The sequence below is a fragment of the Pithys albifrons genome, chromosome Z (genome assembly GCF_047495875.1).
Source record: "Pithys albifrons albifrons isolate INPA30051 chromosome Z, PitAlb_v1, whole genome shotgun sequence".
Lineage (NCBI taxonomy): Eukaryota > Metazoa > Chordata > Aves > Passeriformes > Thamnophilidae > Pithys > Pithys albifrons.
The window spans coordinates 12,205,749-12,221,755 of record NC_092497.1 but is presented as its reverse complement, the minus strand read 5'-3'; the positions used below and the strand labels follow the sequence as shown (position 1 = coordinate 12,221,755).

General features: G+C 39.1%; 1 protein-coding gene across 1 annotated transcript; it reads left to right on the top strand.

Moving 5' to 3' along the window:
- Positions 1-83: 83 nt before the first annotated feature.
- AGXT2 (alanine--glyoxylate aminotransferase 2) lies at positions 84-15,332 on the top strand. Its single transcript, XM_071581616.1, has 14 exons — positions 84-184; positions 1,632-1,717; positions 2,137-2,321; positions 2,626-2,749; positions 3,560-3,654; positions 4,808-4,901; positions 5,930-6,023; positions 6,940-7,040; positions 8,115-8,207; positions 8,994-9,126; positions 10,151-10,239; positions 11,690-11,839; positions 12,187-12,285; positions 14,517-15,332. The coding sequence occupies exons 1-14, from the start codon at positions 154-156 to the stop codon at positions 14,625-14,627; spliced, it is 1,485 nt and encodes a 494-aa protein (XP_071437717.1). The 5' UTR covers positions 84-153; the 3' UTR covers positions 14,628-15,332.
- The last annotated feature ends 675 nt before the right edge of the window (positions 15,333-16,007 follow it).

Here is a 16,007-nt window from a genome sequence, read left to right as displayed (position 1 = left end):
ACTTCGACCAGAAGTCAGACTTGCATGCCAGGAAATGTCCTGGGATGATGGGACAGCACGGGTTGGCACTGGGGACACAGCATGGGATGCCAGCAGGGGACAGCACGGGCCGGCACCGGGACACGGCACGGGGCGGGGCGGTGCGGGCTGGACATGGCGCGGTGGACGGGAGCGCTCCGCAGCGGTGAGGAACCGACGGGGCGGGAGGGGACCGGCGGGGCCGGAGGGTATCGGCGGGGCGAAAGGGAACTAACTGGCTGCCCGAGAGGGGACAGGCTGCCCGAGCGCTCCCGGGGACGGGGACGGCCGAGGTGTCTCGGCGCGGGTCTGCTCCCGATCCTGCATCCCGCTCCCAGTGGGTTTGGGGCCGATACACCGTGTCTGTTCGTGGAGGCAGACGAAGAGGGGGAGAATCCCTTTCGGTGTGGCAGAACTTCCCCAACTCATGTGACTTTAATTAATTTTTTGAGATCGGACTCTTGCTGGTGATTAATTCATTAGTGCTGTGAGTGGTTGTAAGGGAAGTGATAGTGTGTGTAGTTTATTTTGGAAAATCTTATTCTTTACTCATTTACAATTTAATGTGTTCCAGATATTGTTTAGAACCTTAGGCTTTTGAAAACAAATGTGTAGCTCTGAGCAGATAGTGTTTGGGAAGGAAAAAGGTAATGTTTTTAAATAATTCTTCACAGAATCACAAAATGGATCAGGTTTGAAGGGACCACAAGGGTTCACCTTGTTCAACCTCCCTGCTCGAGCCCAGCCACCCTAAAGCACATAGCACAGGACTGCATCCAGACAGTTTTTGGGTATCTCCAGTGGGGGATACTCCACAACCTTTCTGGACAATCAGGTATCTCTCTGTGATACCTGCTGAATTGCACTTGCAGTTAAAAAAATAAAAGGCAGGATGGAGTGATGATCCCAGGATTTTGGAGAAAGAATGGAAGATGGCAGTGGGAGTTGTCAGGGCTCTGTGCACACTTGGGCTGCCCTGAGCAGCCTCACCCAGGGCCTCTGCCTGTACCCCCCGCCCAGAGCCCTGTTTCAGCTCAACCCTGCACCCTCAGTCCCCTGCCTCAGCTGTGCCACAGGCATAGCTTCGCACCCAGTTCAGCTCTTGGCTCTGTCTCCTGGACGGACCTTGGACTTGTGGTATAGTCTTGTTTCCAGCCCTGTCTCTGGCCCCATCTGCTGCTGCTCCAGATTGGGAGGACCCTGGACCTGATTAATCTCTGCTACGTGGGGCATTCCCAGAGAACTCAGCTTTGCTTATCCTGTTCGGGTCTGTTGGGCCAGTGCCCTGGTCCCTGAGGGCACTGCCTGTGCTGCAGTCACCCTGGGCTCCTGGCTCACACCCTCATAGAGCATGCTTGCTCACACTGCTTTCAGATAAGAATTTGTGTTAGAAACACTTTTTAAAAGTCTTTTCCTGTCAAAATGAAAGTGCATGTGAAACTGAAAACTGAGTTTTAGGATGTTACTTATTTTTCACTAAAAAAAAAAATTCAGACCAAAAAAACCCCCAAAATTTGCTTTGTAGCTTGTGTGTTCTCTGAACAAGCTCATTGAGAAATTCTTTCAGATGTGCACTTTGCTAAGTGATTGATAATTCTCTTACTGTTTTATAGTTGTCTTCAGACAGCAGAAATGGAAAAGCTCTGTCTCCACGCAACCAAAAATGCCTCCTTGTGATTTTGTACCTGAAAAATACAAAGTAAGTCATGCATACTACCATAAATATGAATAAAAGTGCATTACTAGGTTTGAGTGATAGGCTTATCTGCTATAAACAGTCAGGGCATTAAAAAATATTTAAAAATTTGCTTCCTTGTACAAAACCCAGCTATTGCAACCAGGATATAACCTCTAGATGTACCTGTGTGACAAATCTGTAACTTTTACATTGTTCATTTGAAAACCTTTAAGGAAGAGATACATGCAGAACAGCAGTATTCTTTCAAAAATTGAGTTTCAGAGGTTTACAGAACCTTTTATGTGCCAGAATTTGTTGAAATCTTGGTTCTGTGAACAACAGCTGTAGACAGCTGTGTAATCTATGTGGTCCACTATGACTCCATTAGTCTGGATCCTTTAGAAAGCATAAATGGATACTGACTTTTCTATTCCATTCAGTCCTATCCGTATGAACGTATGCAGAAGATTCGTGAGCAATATGTTGCTCCTTCACTGCGAATGTATTACAAGAGGCCATTGTTGCTGCATCAAGGACATATGCAGTGGTTGTTTGATTATGAGGGACGAAGATACCTTGATCTCTTTGCTGGAATTGTCACCGTCAGTGTTGGTCACTGCCACCCGTAAGTATGTTGCTTTTTTCTTTATGGTGTAAAATACAGGACGAGATACCTATGCTGGTTTTGTTCCTCGGTAATTTGTAGCACTGTGAACCTAAAACCAGAATAATTCACTGACTGTCATGTGTCGTTTACATTGTTTAACTTCTACATCTTGAAGAATTCATTAATTTGGTCTGCTTGTTTGTCCATCTGGTAAACAGTGCAGCATCTGCATTTGCAGACTTAATAACACATAGGTGTGTGCATGTATGTGTGGAATATGTGTGGAATTGAATACCTTTGTCTCTTCTTGTGCTACATGCAGGAAGGTAACTATGGCTACACAGAAACAGCTTGCTCGCCTGTGGCACACCACTAATATCTACATGCACCCGTCAATCCATGAATATGCTGAAAAGCTGACTTCCTTTCTTCCAGATCCACTGAAGGTACTCCACTTCTGACAGAAGCAGGGGCTGGTGAAGAGGGTATCTCTTTATAAGATGTATTTCTTAAATAAATGAGAGCTGTGACATCTGTAGAGAAAAAAATTCTGTGTAGGGACTACAGACTGTCAGATAAAGAGTGTGAAATCCCTCAAGGCCTTTTCTTTAGACCTAGATGTAGACAAGCATAATATCCCAAGCTGCTGTTCTGCTCATTTTCTCCCTCCACTTGTCACTGTATTAAGAAGCGTTGCCAACATAAAATTTACTAAATGAACGATGAAGATATTAACTATTCTTATATGCAGCCAGCCTTATCATGAAAATTCACAGTGAAAAGTATTTTACAGTATTCTTGTGTAATTATGTTTACTGACATTTAAATAAATAAACCTCAGAATGTCATGATTCATATGACCAGAAACAATACGAGAATTAATTGTTGTTTTCAGGTAAAATAAACTGATGATAAAATGAAACTGAGCTAGCAGAAGAGTATAAAGTTATTGCAATCTTCAAGATGGAAGGAGGGTAAAAAAATAATTTAAAAAATGTCATGCTCAGTTTAACCAAAGACTTTCATTTCTATCCATCAGTATTCCATCTTAGAAAACCCTGTACACGGAAACTCTTTTAGATTTGTCTGTGCCCTCCCTGAGCACATCAGTTAGTTCTTATCTATAATGTCAGGGCACACTAAGTTTGTGGTGGGGAAGTCACTGTGTGGTAGTGATAGGTTATAGCTCACTGTGTTTCTAAGTGACATAGTCTGAAGGTGTTGTCTGCTGCACTGATCTAAGCATTCTCCCATAGGTGGTTTATATAACCAACAGTGGGTCAGAAGCCAATGATTTGGCTATGTTCATGGCAAGGCTACACACACGTAACTTTGACATCATCTCTCTCAGGTAATGCTGATAGATTACAAAACTCCTTTGTGTATGTGATCAGTTTCTATATGTCTAAATCAAGAAATAATAGGGAACTCTAACCCCAGATCTGCAGAGAAGAACGCTATAAAATGATTCTATTTGATGAAAAGAAATTGAAGTTGAAGGGGAGCTAAGTTTTGATAACAGTATGTTAGGACTAGTTTGCAGTAAAAACACAATAAAACACAAACTGCAAATTTTGCTTATGTTACTTAGAAAATGGTCTAGTCTCTGTGTCCAAGGTGTGCTTTGGTGGACCTTTGTACAGGGCCAGAGTAAGATTCAGCAATTGCTGCTTTCTCACTTCATTTCACTTCTGCGGTGCCCCTTTGTGGGGGTGCAAAGGTACCTCTGAAACAGCAGAGCAGTGAACCTCAGCAGGAAACTGCTTTGGCTGAAAGCTTAACTAGGGGAAGGACTATTTTGTTTTGTTTGTTTTGTTGCCTTATTTTTCTGCCAGAGCCCTGAACCATAGGTCACTGCACAGGCACACAAACAGTTCTTCTGGCTTAATGACAGAGGTGGCGCAGAGGTGAGCACCAGTACACTGTAAGCACCAGTGTAAGCAGTTCTCTTTGCTGTGCATCCCAGGTAGCCTCGAATAATAGAATAGAAGGCTTTGTTATAAAGAGTTGTACTTCTCTGTTATTGTGTTCGTTAACATTGGGTACCCACCTTGCTTGTATATTCTCATAAATGAACTTTTGATATGTGTATAAAACTGACAGCAGACCACCATGTGGTTTAAGGATTGGCACCATCTGTTGGAGAGAGCAGTGGTTTCCAAGATTCAAAGGACAGAGATGTTTGCTCTGGAGGGCTCAGGTGCTACCACATAACTTACTGAGACAATGTCTGAATTGCTGTTGGTTCCAATCATTGTTCTCTTCTCCTTGCAAACATTAGCTCACAATTTTAACATTTGAAATTGCAGGAAACCAATGTAGTTGGGCAATCATGGATCTTCGAAAACCAGAGCAAAAAGTGGCAGTAGGAATCTTCTTGTTTTGAGTACAACAATACACATTTTCTCCAATAATTTTTAGCTCAGAGGCATGCCTTCTCAGAACTAATATTGCTTCAGACTCTTCTTGGAAATGAGTAATGTTCATCTGCTTTGTTTGAACAGAGGAGCGTACCATGGAGGCAGCCCTTACACACTGGGTTTGACATCTCTTGGTCCTTATAAGCATGGTGTTGCCAATGGATTTGGCTGTACAACAGTGAGGTTTTTTGGTTTTGTTTTTTTTTTAATAATCTGGCTAACTAACAGTTTATTTGATTATTTCAACAATTAAATGTTTTCTGCTCGCACGTGCTTTATGGTCACTTAGTAAACTGCTGTGTAGCTGTTTCTCCTGTGTAAGCCCAGTAGAAGCCAGAGTCCCTTTTTCTTCTCTGTGTAGTTGCTTAGGCTAATTTGGAGTCAGGACAGGCATAACACGAGGGGTCATGATTTTGCTTGGTATTTGCATGGAAGTCTATTTAAGCGGCAAAATAATAATGCTCAGAACACCCTTTCTCTCAGAATACCTTGTTTTAGCAGATCTGTGCAAAGCTGCATTCAGATGTTCTGTAGTAGATCTTTCCCTGTAATGAAAAGAAACCCTCTTTCTGTAAGTTAGGAGACATATCTATTAAGGAGATCCATTAGGGTTAAATGGCAATACTTTATCTCCCTGCCCATGAGCAGATGGAAGTAACCTTCTGTCTGAAAACTGGCACTGGTGACTCTGATCATTACTGGTGATAGCTCAGCCACACCACTGACTATAGGAGGGCTCATTTATGGCAGCCTCCCAGTCTCTCTTAGTGAGTTGCCTGAAGTCATGTGGCATTCAATTAGCAACAAGGATTAGAAACTTGGAGTTCACTCTGGTAGGTCTGCCTGTCTCTATTTTACAGATTTTGTTCAGACTATTTAAATACTGCCACCAACTCTTAAAATGCAGACACTAATCTTAGATAACAAATATGCTAAGTTAAAGAACAAAACAAAGGAAAAATTTCAATTGAGTTACTATTGCTGGAATGGTCTAAACTTGTTCAGTTCCAAAACTCTCTGTTCTACCAGTCTGTGAGGTAGAAGTTAGGTGTTATTTCCAAGTGTTCTTCAGACAAGTTGTTTGAAGTATATTTTCCCCTTGTCTCTAACAGACTTTTTTGTTTTGTTCTGTCATTAGTCATTAGGTCAAAAGATCTCTTAGAAAAGTGTCATCAGATTTGTAGCTATTTCTCTTGTGCTTGACAGACAATGTTGCCAGATGTTTTTCGTGGCCCATGGGGAGGCAGCCGTTGTAGAGATTCTCCAGTGCAAACTGTTCGAAAATGCACCTGTCCTGAAGGTTGGTCAATGACAAAGAGCTTTTGGCTTTCAGATCAGAGTATACTAGAGGGCTGTGACAATTGGTTATAGTTACCACCTCAAGAAAGATAGATGCCTGGTTAGGATTTGCAAGGGCAACCAAAGAAAACCTTGAAGAGAATCTCAGGCCTCTGGTTCCCAAAGAGAAAAATTTGTGACAGGTGTCACCTCTCATTCTCAGATTTCTTATTGAAATACCAGCCTTTGTTTCCAGTATTTGTCATGATCAGTTCTGGATGATGTGGAACTTGATTTAGCACGTGTGGAAGAACAGAAGTGTTGATGGTGTTTTCTGAAGTTTGACAGCTTTCCAACTTTTATTTTGGAATAAGGCAAATAGTAAGGACAACCTGAAGCCAGTGATAGGCAAAAGTCCTATATGGGGCAAAATATCCCATACACAACACAATGTGAAAGCTCCTCTAATTGCTCTGCTGTTAACAACAATTACAATAATTTTATCAATTGTTTCAACAAGCACTCTTCAATATTTTAATTCACATGCATACGTAACAGAATGTTTTCTTTTTAGCTTTGCCTTCCCTAGTGAATGGGAGCATTACCTATACTAATTACTCTGTTCTTTATTTCAGTGTAGACTTATATGCAACTGTGTTCTCCAGAATCCTCATACCTGCACTAACTTAGGGACTGATGTGTACTAACCCCTGAGAAATGTCTACTTATTCCTTCTGCTGATGGAGGTGATACTGACCTGTATAATGAAAAGAAGGGACACTGTCCTGTAATGTTTAGCCTTTTACTGTGTGTTTGAGAGGTGATATTTGCCATGCAGTCAGATAATACTTGTTGCTTGGATGTGTAATTTCATGTTTTGAAGGTAGTTCTGTGTCATAGTAAGTTAATTCCCTTGAAACTGTTTCCCCTGTAAACAGGTGTATGTCATGCAAAAGACCAGTACATTGAACAGTTCAAAGATACTCTGAATACCTCAGTGCCCAAGACAGTAGCTGGATTTATTGCTGAACCAATTCAAGTAGGTAGTTTGACATTTCTCAGTTCTGATTGTACAAATAGTGTCAAATTCTCAAGTCTGATATTCTTTTACTACATCCTGAACATAGACTTTTGCTGATTTTTATTACAATTTTTAATGCCATAAATGGTTTGAATGTTTGAAAGATCGGATGCACTGCCTTAAAATTTCAGCTTTTATCACTGATTCCAGTGGAGCTAGAATTTTGCTCATGAAGTTAAATACAAAATCATGATCAAACATACACATGTTTTTCTTCATTTAAATAGTGGTTTGATGCATGCTATTGTTTAGCTTCTATTACTTTCTTCCAGTTTTCATACTGCTTTTCTCTTTACTGTTTCTGTACACTTTTAACTCAATCCTCCTTTCACATCTTCCCAGTCATGTTATCCACTATATTTTTAACAGCTCTCCAGAAAGTGGTGACCACAGGATTTGTTCTCTTAGTGTTTCACCCTATGTTCAGTATTGCTGTGTATGTGATTCTTCAGTAGGAAAGGTGGAGAATTTATTTCTGGCACGAAAAAAAAGAATATGAGAATTGTGACCACAGAGAAAATTGGAGCAGTTCTCTGGTTTTGCTGTGTTCTCAGCTCTTACATACTTGAGTCTGAAAAGGTTTCCAGTCCACGTGTAGCATGGAGTGGAACTTCTGATACAATTGAAAACTGCGAAGGTGAAAAGCAATCGAGGAAACAATGTTCTAAACAAATTACAAAGAACGAATGTGAATTCTCTGTTCAATTTTGTCATTGAACACAGTTTCTGGGTCTCCCCATGTTTAGGTTTTCAAGGTCCTTGTTTTGGCAGTGTATTTTTAATTGCCTCAGTATTACAGTGGTCCAGTCTACAGAATGTCCTCACAAACATTTATACCAGCACAAGTAAGGAACAGCAGAGAGCACTGTGGAATGGAATGAGTCACCTGAGCCGAAGCTTTTTGAAGCAGCTTCACTTCTGAAGGCAGAAGCTTGAGACAACTTGAGTCTTGCTATTACCAGGGGTTTTTTCTTAAGTGGAACTCTTGTTTCCTTGTTTGTTCCTAATGACCTTGTCTTTCTCTCTTGTCAGGGTGTTAATGGAGCTGTACAGTACCCAAGAAATTTCTTAAAGGAAGCTTATCAGCTGGTACGGGAAAGAGGCGGCGTTTGTATCTCAGATGAAGTGAGTTGTGTTTTTTAATATAAGAGCTCTACAATTTGAGCTACCTCTGAAAGTTGTCATGAAAGAACTAAGTGAATACTGGAATTAATATAAATTAAATGCTGTGCACTTCATACCTTAAGTTTAACATGGTGCTTTTTTCTATGTATAGAAGCCTGCCAGTCTTTACTGCCTTTATTCTGATTTTAAGCAAAAGTAATATTTGTAGCAGACTTCAATCCTTACCTTTTGGGAGCAGTAAATTTGCATAAATATGCAGCTAATAAATGCCAGCTGTGATGTGAAGTTTGTCACAATAGCTGTTCTTCTTATAAGTGTTGTTGACATAAACAAAATATAGAAGAGAGCTGATGGCTGTCCCTCTGCAAATGCATTTTAGAAATAGAATTTTTATAACCTAAAACTGTTTTAGAATGGTATCAAATGCTTCAAAGTGACTGTGGTACATACCTCAAGCATTGCAGTGGCAGAAATCAGCAGTCTTGGGGTTGCTTTTAAATGTTGTAAGCATCTGAATTTCCTCTCAATTATGACATGGAATCTGCATCTTATATGTGCATCTCACCAGGCGTAAAACATGATGATGTGTTATCACATGAAAGAAAAACTCAGTTACAATAAGTAGTATTTTGTGCAGAGCTATCTGAATAAGGATCCTAATACAAGTTGACTCCAGAGGTAGTTGCAGTTTAATGCAAATCAATACAATAGAAAGACAAGAAAAGAACCTGTATTGTAAAGCATGAGAAAATCATGGAGATTTTCTCTGAATTTTTCCTCTGAAAGGTGCAGACAGGATTTGGACGGACAGGCAGCCATTTCTGGGGATTTCAAACACATGATGTAGTCCCTGACATTGTTACTTTGGCAAAAGGAATTGGTAATGGCTTCCCAATGGCAGCTGTTGTCACAACAAAAGGTATGTGTTCTGTTCTGCTATAACTTAAAAGAGTATTTACAAAACATACTACACAATAATTACTAAGAGATGTGTGTTCAAAAAGCTGAGTTTTATTAATAATGTCCTTGTCTCTGTCTTTTGACAAATGAACTGGGTTCTCATTACTCACTTGTATTATATTAATGCAAAGCTGTATTTAAATACAGTTATTTGTATAACTGAAGCAAGAATGACCTCATGAATCATACATAGAGCTCGTAACAGCCTGGAAATCCTCACAGAATTCAAGATTTTACTAATCAATGTACTACATGTCAGCCAGCTGCTTGATTCATACAGATCTAGTGAGGAAAAATTGTAGATATCAGAGGACAGCATATGTTAGAAGTGTGACTTTTTAAAGAGGTTTTGTTTTGGCATCTGCTATACACTATAGTTTTCAAAAGCAGTCATATTTTGCACAGACTGCTGGCAGGAAATCTTACTGCATTGTCACCAGTAGAATTAGGGTTGAAACACAGCAAATATAACTGACCAGTTAAAGCAAGTAAGTGCAGTTATCAAAAGGCAGAGGAGGCCACCGAGATGATCAGAAGGATGGAGCACCTCTCCTGTGGGGAAAGGCTGAGATAATTGGGTTTGTTCAGCCTGGAGGTGGGAAGACTTTGGGGTGACCTAATTGTATCCTTCCAGTATGAGAAAGCTGTAGAGAGAGTTTTCACAAGAATATGGAGGGACAGGACAAGGAGGAATGGCTTCAAACTGGAAGAGAGTGGGTTTAGATTAGATACTAGAGAAAATTCATTACTCTGAGCGTTGTGGGGCACTGGATCAGGTTGCCAGAGAAACTGCCCAATCCCTGGAAGTGTCCAAGGCCAGGTTGGATGGGGCTTTGAGCAGCCTAGTCTAGTGCAGTGTCCCTGCCCATGGCAGGGGATTGGAACTGATCTTCCAACCCAAACCATTCTGTGATACTGTGATTGTATGATATTCTGGTTCTATGAACTTGAAAGAGTAATCAGTGTTGTCCTTTTTCTTTTAGAGATTGCAGGTTCCTTGGCTCAAAATCTTCACTTTAATACATTTGGAGGAAACCCTTTGGCCTGCGTAGTTGGAGCTGCAGTTCTTGATGTAGGGAGAACCTTATATAAATTTATATATACCACACTCCATTTTGTATCAAAAAATGGGAAATGTCTACATGTATGAAGTTCTATGTGTGTACGTTTTTTTTAGTAACTGTATAAAGTGCATACATAGCCAATGTGCTCTATGCGTAGGAAAAACCCTGATTAGTTTAATTGCAAAAATTTTCAAAGGAGCTCTCTGTTTTCAGAACCATCTTTATCTCCCTTAGGTCTTTCATTTGTTAATAAGAAAGTAGAAAAGTACTTTCTCAAAAGCCTTAGCTAACTATTTCATAGGACTACACAAATCCTTAGCTAAAGCAAATCTGTGTTCTGGCACACAGTCTTAACAAAATTATTTTAACTCAACAGCTTTTACCTTATGCCTAAAAAAGCCTAACAACTGGACAGCTAAAAATACTTACAGTCAGAATTCCTTTGGGGAAAAAATCCCTCATGAAAAAGATGACAAAAATTTGCAACAAATTTCACTTACTAGCCAGTAGAAAATCAGTGAGTGGTTAGTAGGTTGCTATTTAATTTGTCTTGATCATGTACAGACCATTCATTCTTGACTCTCACTTCTTTACAGTTCCAGATTACAGATACAGTTTCTTTTCATGTTACTTTCATGAGTGTTTTGGGGGGCTTAAGCTCTTTTAGGAGAAGGATGATCATATGCCTAAAAATATTTTGAAAAAACAGTTTACAATTAAGAAAGAACCTGTATTTGAAGTTCCTTTTACCCTGAACTAACTTTGAACCTGAATATGAAATAATTCCATGGAGATTATCAGACTCAGGAAGAATAAAATGGAGTTTAAGGAGAAAAAAAGGAAAAAAGAAAAGGAGAAACAACCACTTTATCTTCTGTAATTTTCAGGGGGGGAAGGTGGGTGTTTATGTGATTCTTCTTAATGTAGATATAAAGTTCATAACATGGTTTCCATGCCAATTTGTGCCTGCACATCAGAACTTTGATTAATGAGGGCGAAGTAAGGAACAAAGAAAAGATTGTGATTAAAAAGCACAAATGGATGAATATAATTAAAACACTCAAGTTATTCCCTAAAAGGCTGCCTAGTACACATAGATATGCCTTGTCTAATCATATTATCATGATACTGAGAAAAAATAAAAATATTTTGGTAAGATTTTAAAAGTAATCTTTCTGGTCAGATATTTCCAGTTATGAGTACATGTGAGCAGGAATTACTGGATTAAACATTAATTAAATATTAGAAATGCCACAGAAACCCCAAAATATTATGTTCAATTGTGTTCTGATGCCATTAGAGGCTTGTAAGAGAAGGAAAACGTAAGCACTGTAGTAGTGAAGGAACATAGTCTGCAAGAAAGTGAAATAAATACAGTGCTGTCAAGTTTAACAGGGATTAATAGAATGTGTTGGAAGCTTTTCCTGCAACACTGTCATGGTGCATCATTTTAACCAGGCTATTGAAGAAGATGGTCTACAAAAAAACAGCGAGGATGTGGGAACATACATGCTACTGGAGTTGGCTAAACTTCGGGATAAATTCGAGATCATTGGAGATGTTCGTGGCAAGGGTCTTATGATTGGAGTAGAAATGGTGACAGATAAGGTTAGTGACTTTATTCTTTTCAATTTACAGTGCCAATGAAAGTTTTATCAGTTTATTTCAGTTGAAATAATATAAATATTTTCTATTAAAATGCAGCCAGTGAAGTGAGGAAACTTGGCTCTGGCTAAAAATTAGTCAGAACATTCCATCAGTCAGCTATTTCACAAACTTTGAGTTAACAGTTACATGTACCTTAATTGCATAAACTCATCAAAGCAGGTAAGTTATGAAGCTAAGATTTTCTGATAGAGATGGGAGTGGGATTTATTGAAGAAACTTGAATAGACATCTTTTCCATGTAACTAATTTAGAATACCTAAGAGAAGTTTAATACTCATTTTCCTTAGGACAGTCGCTGCCCTCTTCCAGCTGAAGAAGTTGGTCAGATCTGGGAGGACTGTAAAGACATGGGAGTTCTGATTGGCAGAGGAGGACTCTACAGTCAGGTACTGAACCTCTGCTTACAAAAAAAGCTCATTTTCTGTCTCCATGAACTACATGTGCATTTCCCTCAAATTGAGTTCACTTTAGTAAATAAACTTGGGAACTATCTCTGTTAAATGTTATTTTTAACTTGGGGAGGAGCTCTATGATTCAAGTGTGGTGAATTAGCTCAAAGCTTGGTGTTTTCCTTTAGAAGAACAACTGTCCCCAGGATATCAAGGTACTACACTATGTAAATTAGAACTCAGCAATATTCAGGCCCACTAAGTCTATGCTATAGTTTAGGTTGTCACCTGACCTGTCAGTACAAAACAAGGGTGGTTTTGCTAGTTCTTTCAGCCTGGACAGCTGATAAAGTTCTACTTGTAATTAAAATTTAAAAAAAAATGTTGACACCCAACACAGAAGTGAGAATTGTATGTGCATGGGCATCAGCCCACACCAATTGAGGATGCACTGTGCTGTACCCAGGACACCACTCTGTTTTTAAAGAAGCCGCAAGCTTCTGCCACTCTGTTTCTCTTGTAATCTTGCATACTAATTCAGCAAAGCTCAAGTTAATTTTTACTAAAAGTATCATAGTTGCTTTGTTTCACAAATCCTTTTTCATTTCTGCATAACTAAAAATTGTTTTAAGTCTTTTCTACTTGCTTAAACAAAAATTTTTCTCTGTCTTATACTAATTACCCTTTAACATCTAGTAATATCTCCAGTTGTTTCTAAGCCCAAAGTACCTAAAAGCAAGCTTCTACGTGAAGTGTGAAATACTTAAGCAAAAACTTTCATTTCAGCTTTGCATTCTTTACTACAACCTTTTATAGCAGCATGTGTTAAGAAAAAATGCATTTTTAAAACTAGAAACACAAAGTAGGTTCCTTCAATTCCTAAATGTCTCTTTTTTGTTTTGTTTTGTTCCTTTTTTCTAAATCTAATGTCTTTCATTTTTTCCTGTTTCAATTTTACTTTAGTTTTTTGTGCCTATAATAACAGAGACAACAAAAAGTTTCCCAAGTTAAAAAACATTGCAAAAAGCATTTGAGTTTTGTAAATTTTAGAAATTTTATGTTGCTTTTATTAATAAGTATGTATCTAAAATACTGCCTTTTTAAAATTGCCTCAAGCTTTCCTTTTCTGTTGTTTATTATTCTATGAACTACTTCAACACATGTTAATATGTCTGTAATAATTTCTATTAAGTTGCAATAACCATACCAAGCTGTTTTTATGTCTAAAATCCGCAAGTATCAAATGATGTCTGTCTTTGGTGATGGAATTTTTCTCAGACCTAAATTTCTAGAACCCGACAATGTCACTAGCTCCCTACAGCACTGGAGGTAGTGGCAGGGAATTGCCTCAGGGCTGGATGGGTTAGCGAAACCCTCTGACCCAGAGGGAGCAGCTTCCCTGTGAGATAGATGGAGGGTCACTAAAATAAATCAGACACTGCATCTGTCCTTTCATTTGGTTCTTCCCCAAGTCACAAGGGAGAACATGGGTAACAGGCGGCAGCTCTGTGTAGGAAAGTCTGATGTGCTTCAGCAGAGGCTGGGGGTGGGAAAGGCCATTATTCCACTTTTGCTGTATTAAGTCCTGTGACATGCTGACAGAAACATTTAAACTGAAAGTTTAAGATTCTTATGGAAGTTAAATACTCATAGAAACATAGATCAAACACTTTTTTAAAGAATCTATATTCTTGCTAAGTTTAGCTTCCTGATCAACATGCTTTCCAGCTATAGCACCCTAACTAAAAGATAGTATTTAGCGATTCATTCATAATGCATTCTCTTAAAAGCCTTTTTTAAAAGCCTGTAATAAAGCAGCAAATCAGCTGACACAATGCAAAAGGCTGCCACTCTCAGCAGATGCCACTTTTCCCTGTGGCAAAGCTGCCAGAAAGGAAAATACATCTGTCTCTGTTCTTAGTACAAACCCATTTGAGATATTACACTACCTCTGCTGGCAGTAACAGAAGTGCAGACATGACCTACTCTACTGAGGTCTTTTGTGGAGGCAATTAGGTTATCAAGAGGGAAGTTGTGAGTCAGATGCAATTAAATGCAGTCAAGTCCAAAACTGTCCCCTCTCAGAATGCACTTATCATAAGCTTCAGTCCCTGCTCTGCTGTTCTACTTTTCTGGGGCAGAGGGGGGAGCGTTGGCCTGGTTGGGCTGCTTGAAACTGTATTATTTCCATACATTTTTGAGGATTTCTTTTTTTTCTCTCTCCTCAGACATTTAGAATTAAGCCTCCTATGTGCATTACAAGAAAAGATGTCGACTTTGCTGTGAAAGTATTTCACACTGCTTTACAGAGTCACATGGAAAGAACATCTGCAAAATAGACTTGTTTCCTTACACAGGATGCACACACAACCCCTGAAACTTGCAACCCAGACTGGGCACTAATCTGTAAATGAAAAGAAAGTCAGTCTCATGATTAAATACTTGTTCGGTATCTTTGCAGCATACTGAAAGATCCACTGTTCAATACAGAACGTGCTTTAATCTGTTTTGTAATTGTACAGTTCAGTTTTACAGTGATCTGTATTAGCTACACACCTATTTTGGCCTTATCAAAAAATTCTGACTGGATTCACTGGGTGTCAGACAGTTGCAGACACGTATTCTTTGATCTGTGAGAGTCATATCCAAATTGGTAATTTGGGGGAAGAGTGACAGAGTCACTACAGTGACTCCGGTCTCCACCAGTCCAGTTTGTGAGATTTCACTTACATAAGCACAGAGTCAGTCCCTGGCTGAGAACCACCCTGCGCAAAAAGTAACTGAAGTTTCAGAGTTAAAACTGTGTACCCTGACTACAAGAACACACTGTAATTAGAGCATTACTAAAAGTTTGCACAAAGTTGAAATGTTTCTAATTACAGTAATTATTTTTATCATGGGGATTAGAAATCCAGTCATCACCCTCTCCAAAATATGCTTGTTTTTCTCCTGCTGCTTTTGGGATTGCACAGCACAACCATTAATCATTCAGCAAAGGTGCAAACTCTGCTGGTGAAATAAAGTGTTGTTTCTTTCTTACATAATCACTGTTATTAATGTTTCAGTTCATTGTTTACTTCAGTTTCCAATAAAAAACCCTAGCTGTTGTGGACAGTCAGCAAGAACTGGACATTCACCATTTTACTTTGATTCAGATGTTGAATAATTCCTTGACCCAATAAAGTATCATGTGCAGGCTGGGGGGAAGAGTATTCTGCCAGTGTTTGTGATAAAGTGAAACTCTGGAGGAACACAGTAACAATGCTTCTGCCAATCTCATTGTACAGGTTTCTTAAACTATATCCTACAGCACTGCTTTCTCCAACTGCATTGACAACTCCTGTGTAAAATCCAATTCCACTCCAAAAACAGGTGTTTGTTATCCCACCATTTTTTTTTAAGTGCTACTCAAGATCAGGTACATTATGCATTTAAACTGAAGTGCCGTGTTATTTCATTGCAGATCAGAACAAATTATTTATGCCACTTATTTATTTCTACCTTACTTACTCCAGCAAGACTCTTCCAGTAAATCTTTTTTCCAATACCTAGCACAAAGGGAGATATACAAAATAAATAGTAATTGTCAAAACTGATTAAACAGCTATGTTACCTTACTCCTTCCCTTGTGTCTGCTGCTTAATGTAATTAAGTAATTTAAGGGTGGCAGAAGAAAAGCCCATGTTTCTCCATGACTTGGTTATGTTTCACCTTTGATA

Excerpts from the sequence above, each read along its gene's own strand:
- AGXT2 (XM_071581616.1), top strand. The coding sequence starts at position 154 with ATGGCGCGGTGGACGGGAGCGCTCCGCAGCG. Across the intron at positions 185-1,631 it reads GACGGGAGCGCTCCGCAGCG|TTGTCTTCAGACAGCAGAAA; the intron begins GTGAGGAACCGA and ends ACTGTTTTATAG. Across the intron at positions 10,240-11,689 it reads TTGGAGCTGCAGTTCTTGAT|GCTATTGAAGAAGATGGTCT; the intron begins GTAGGGAGAACC and ends CATTTTAACCAG.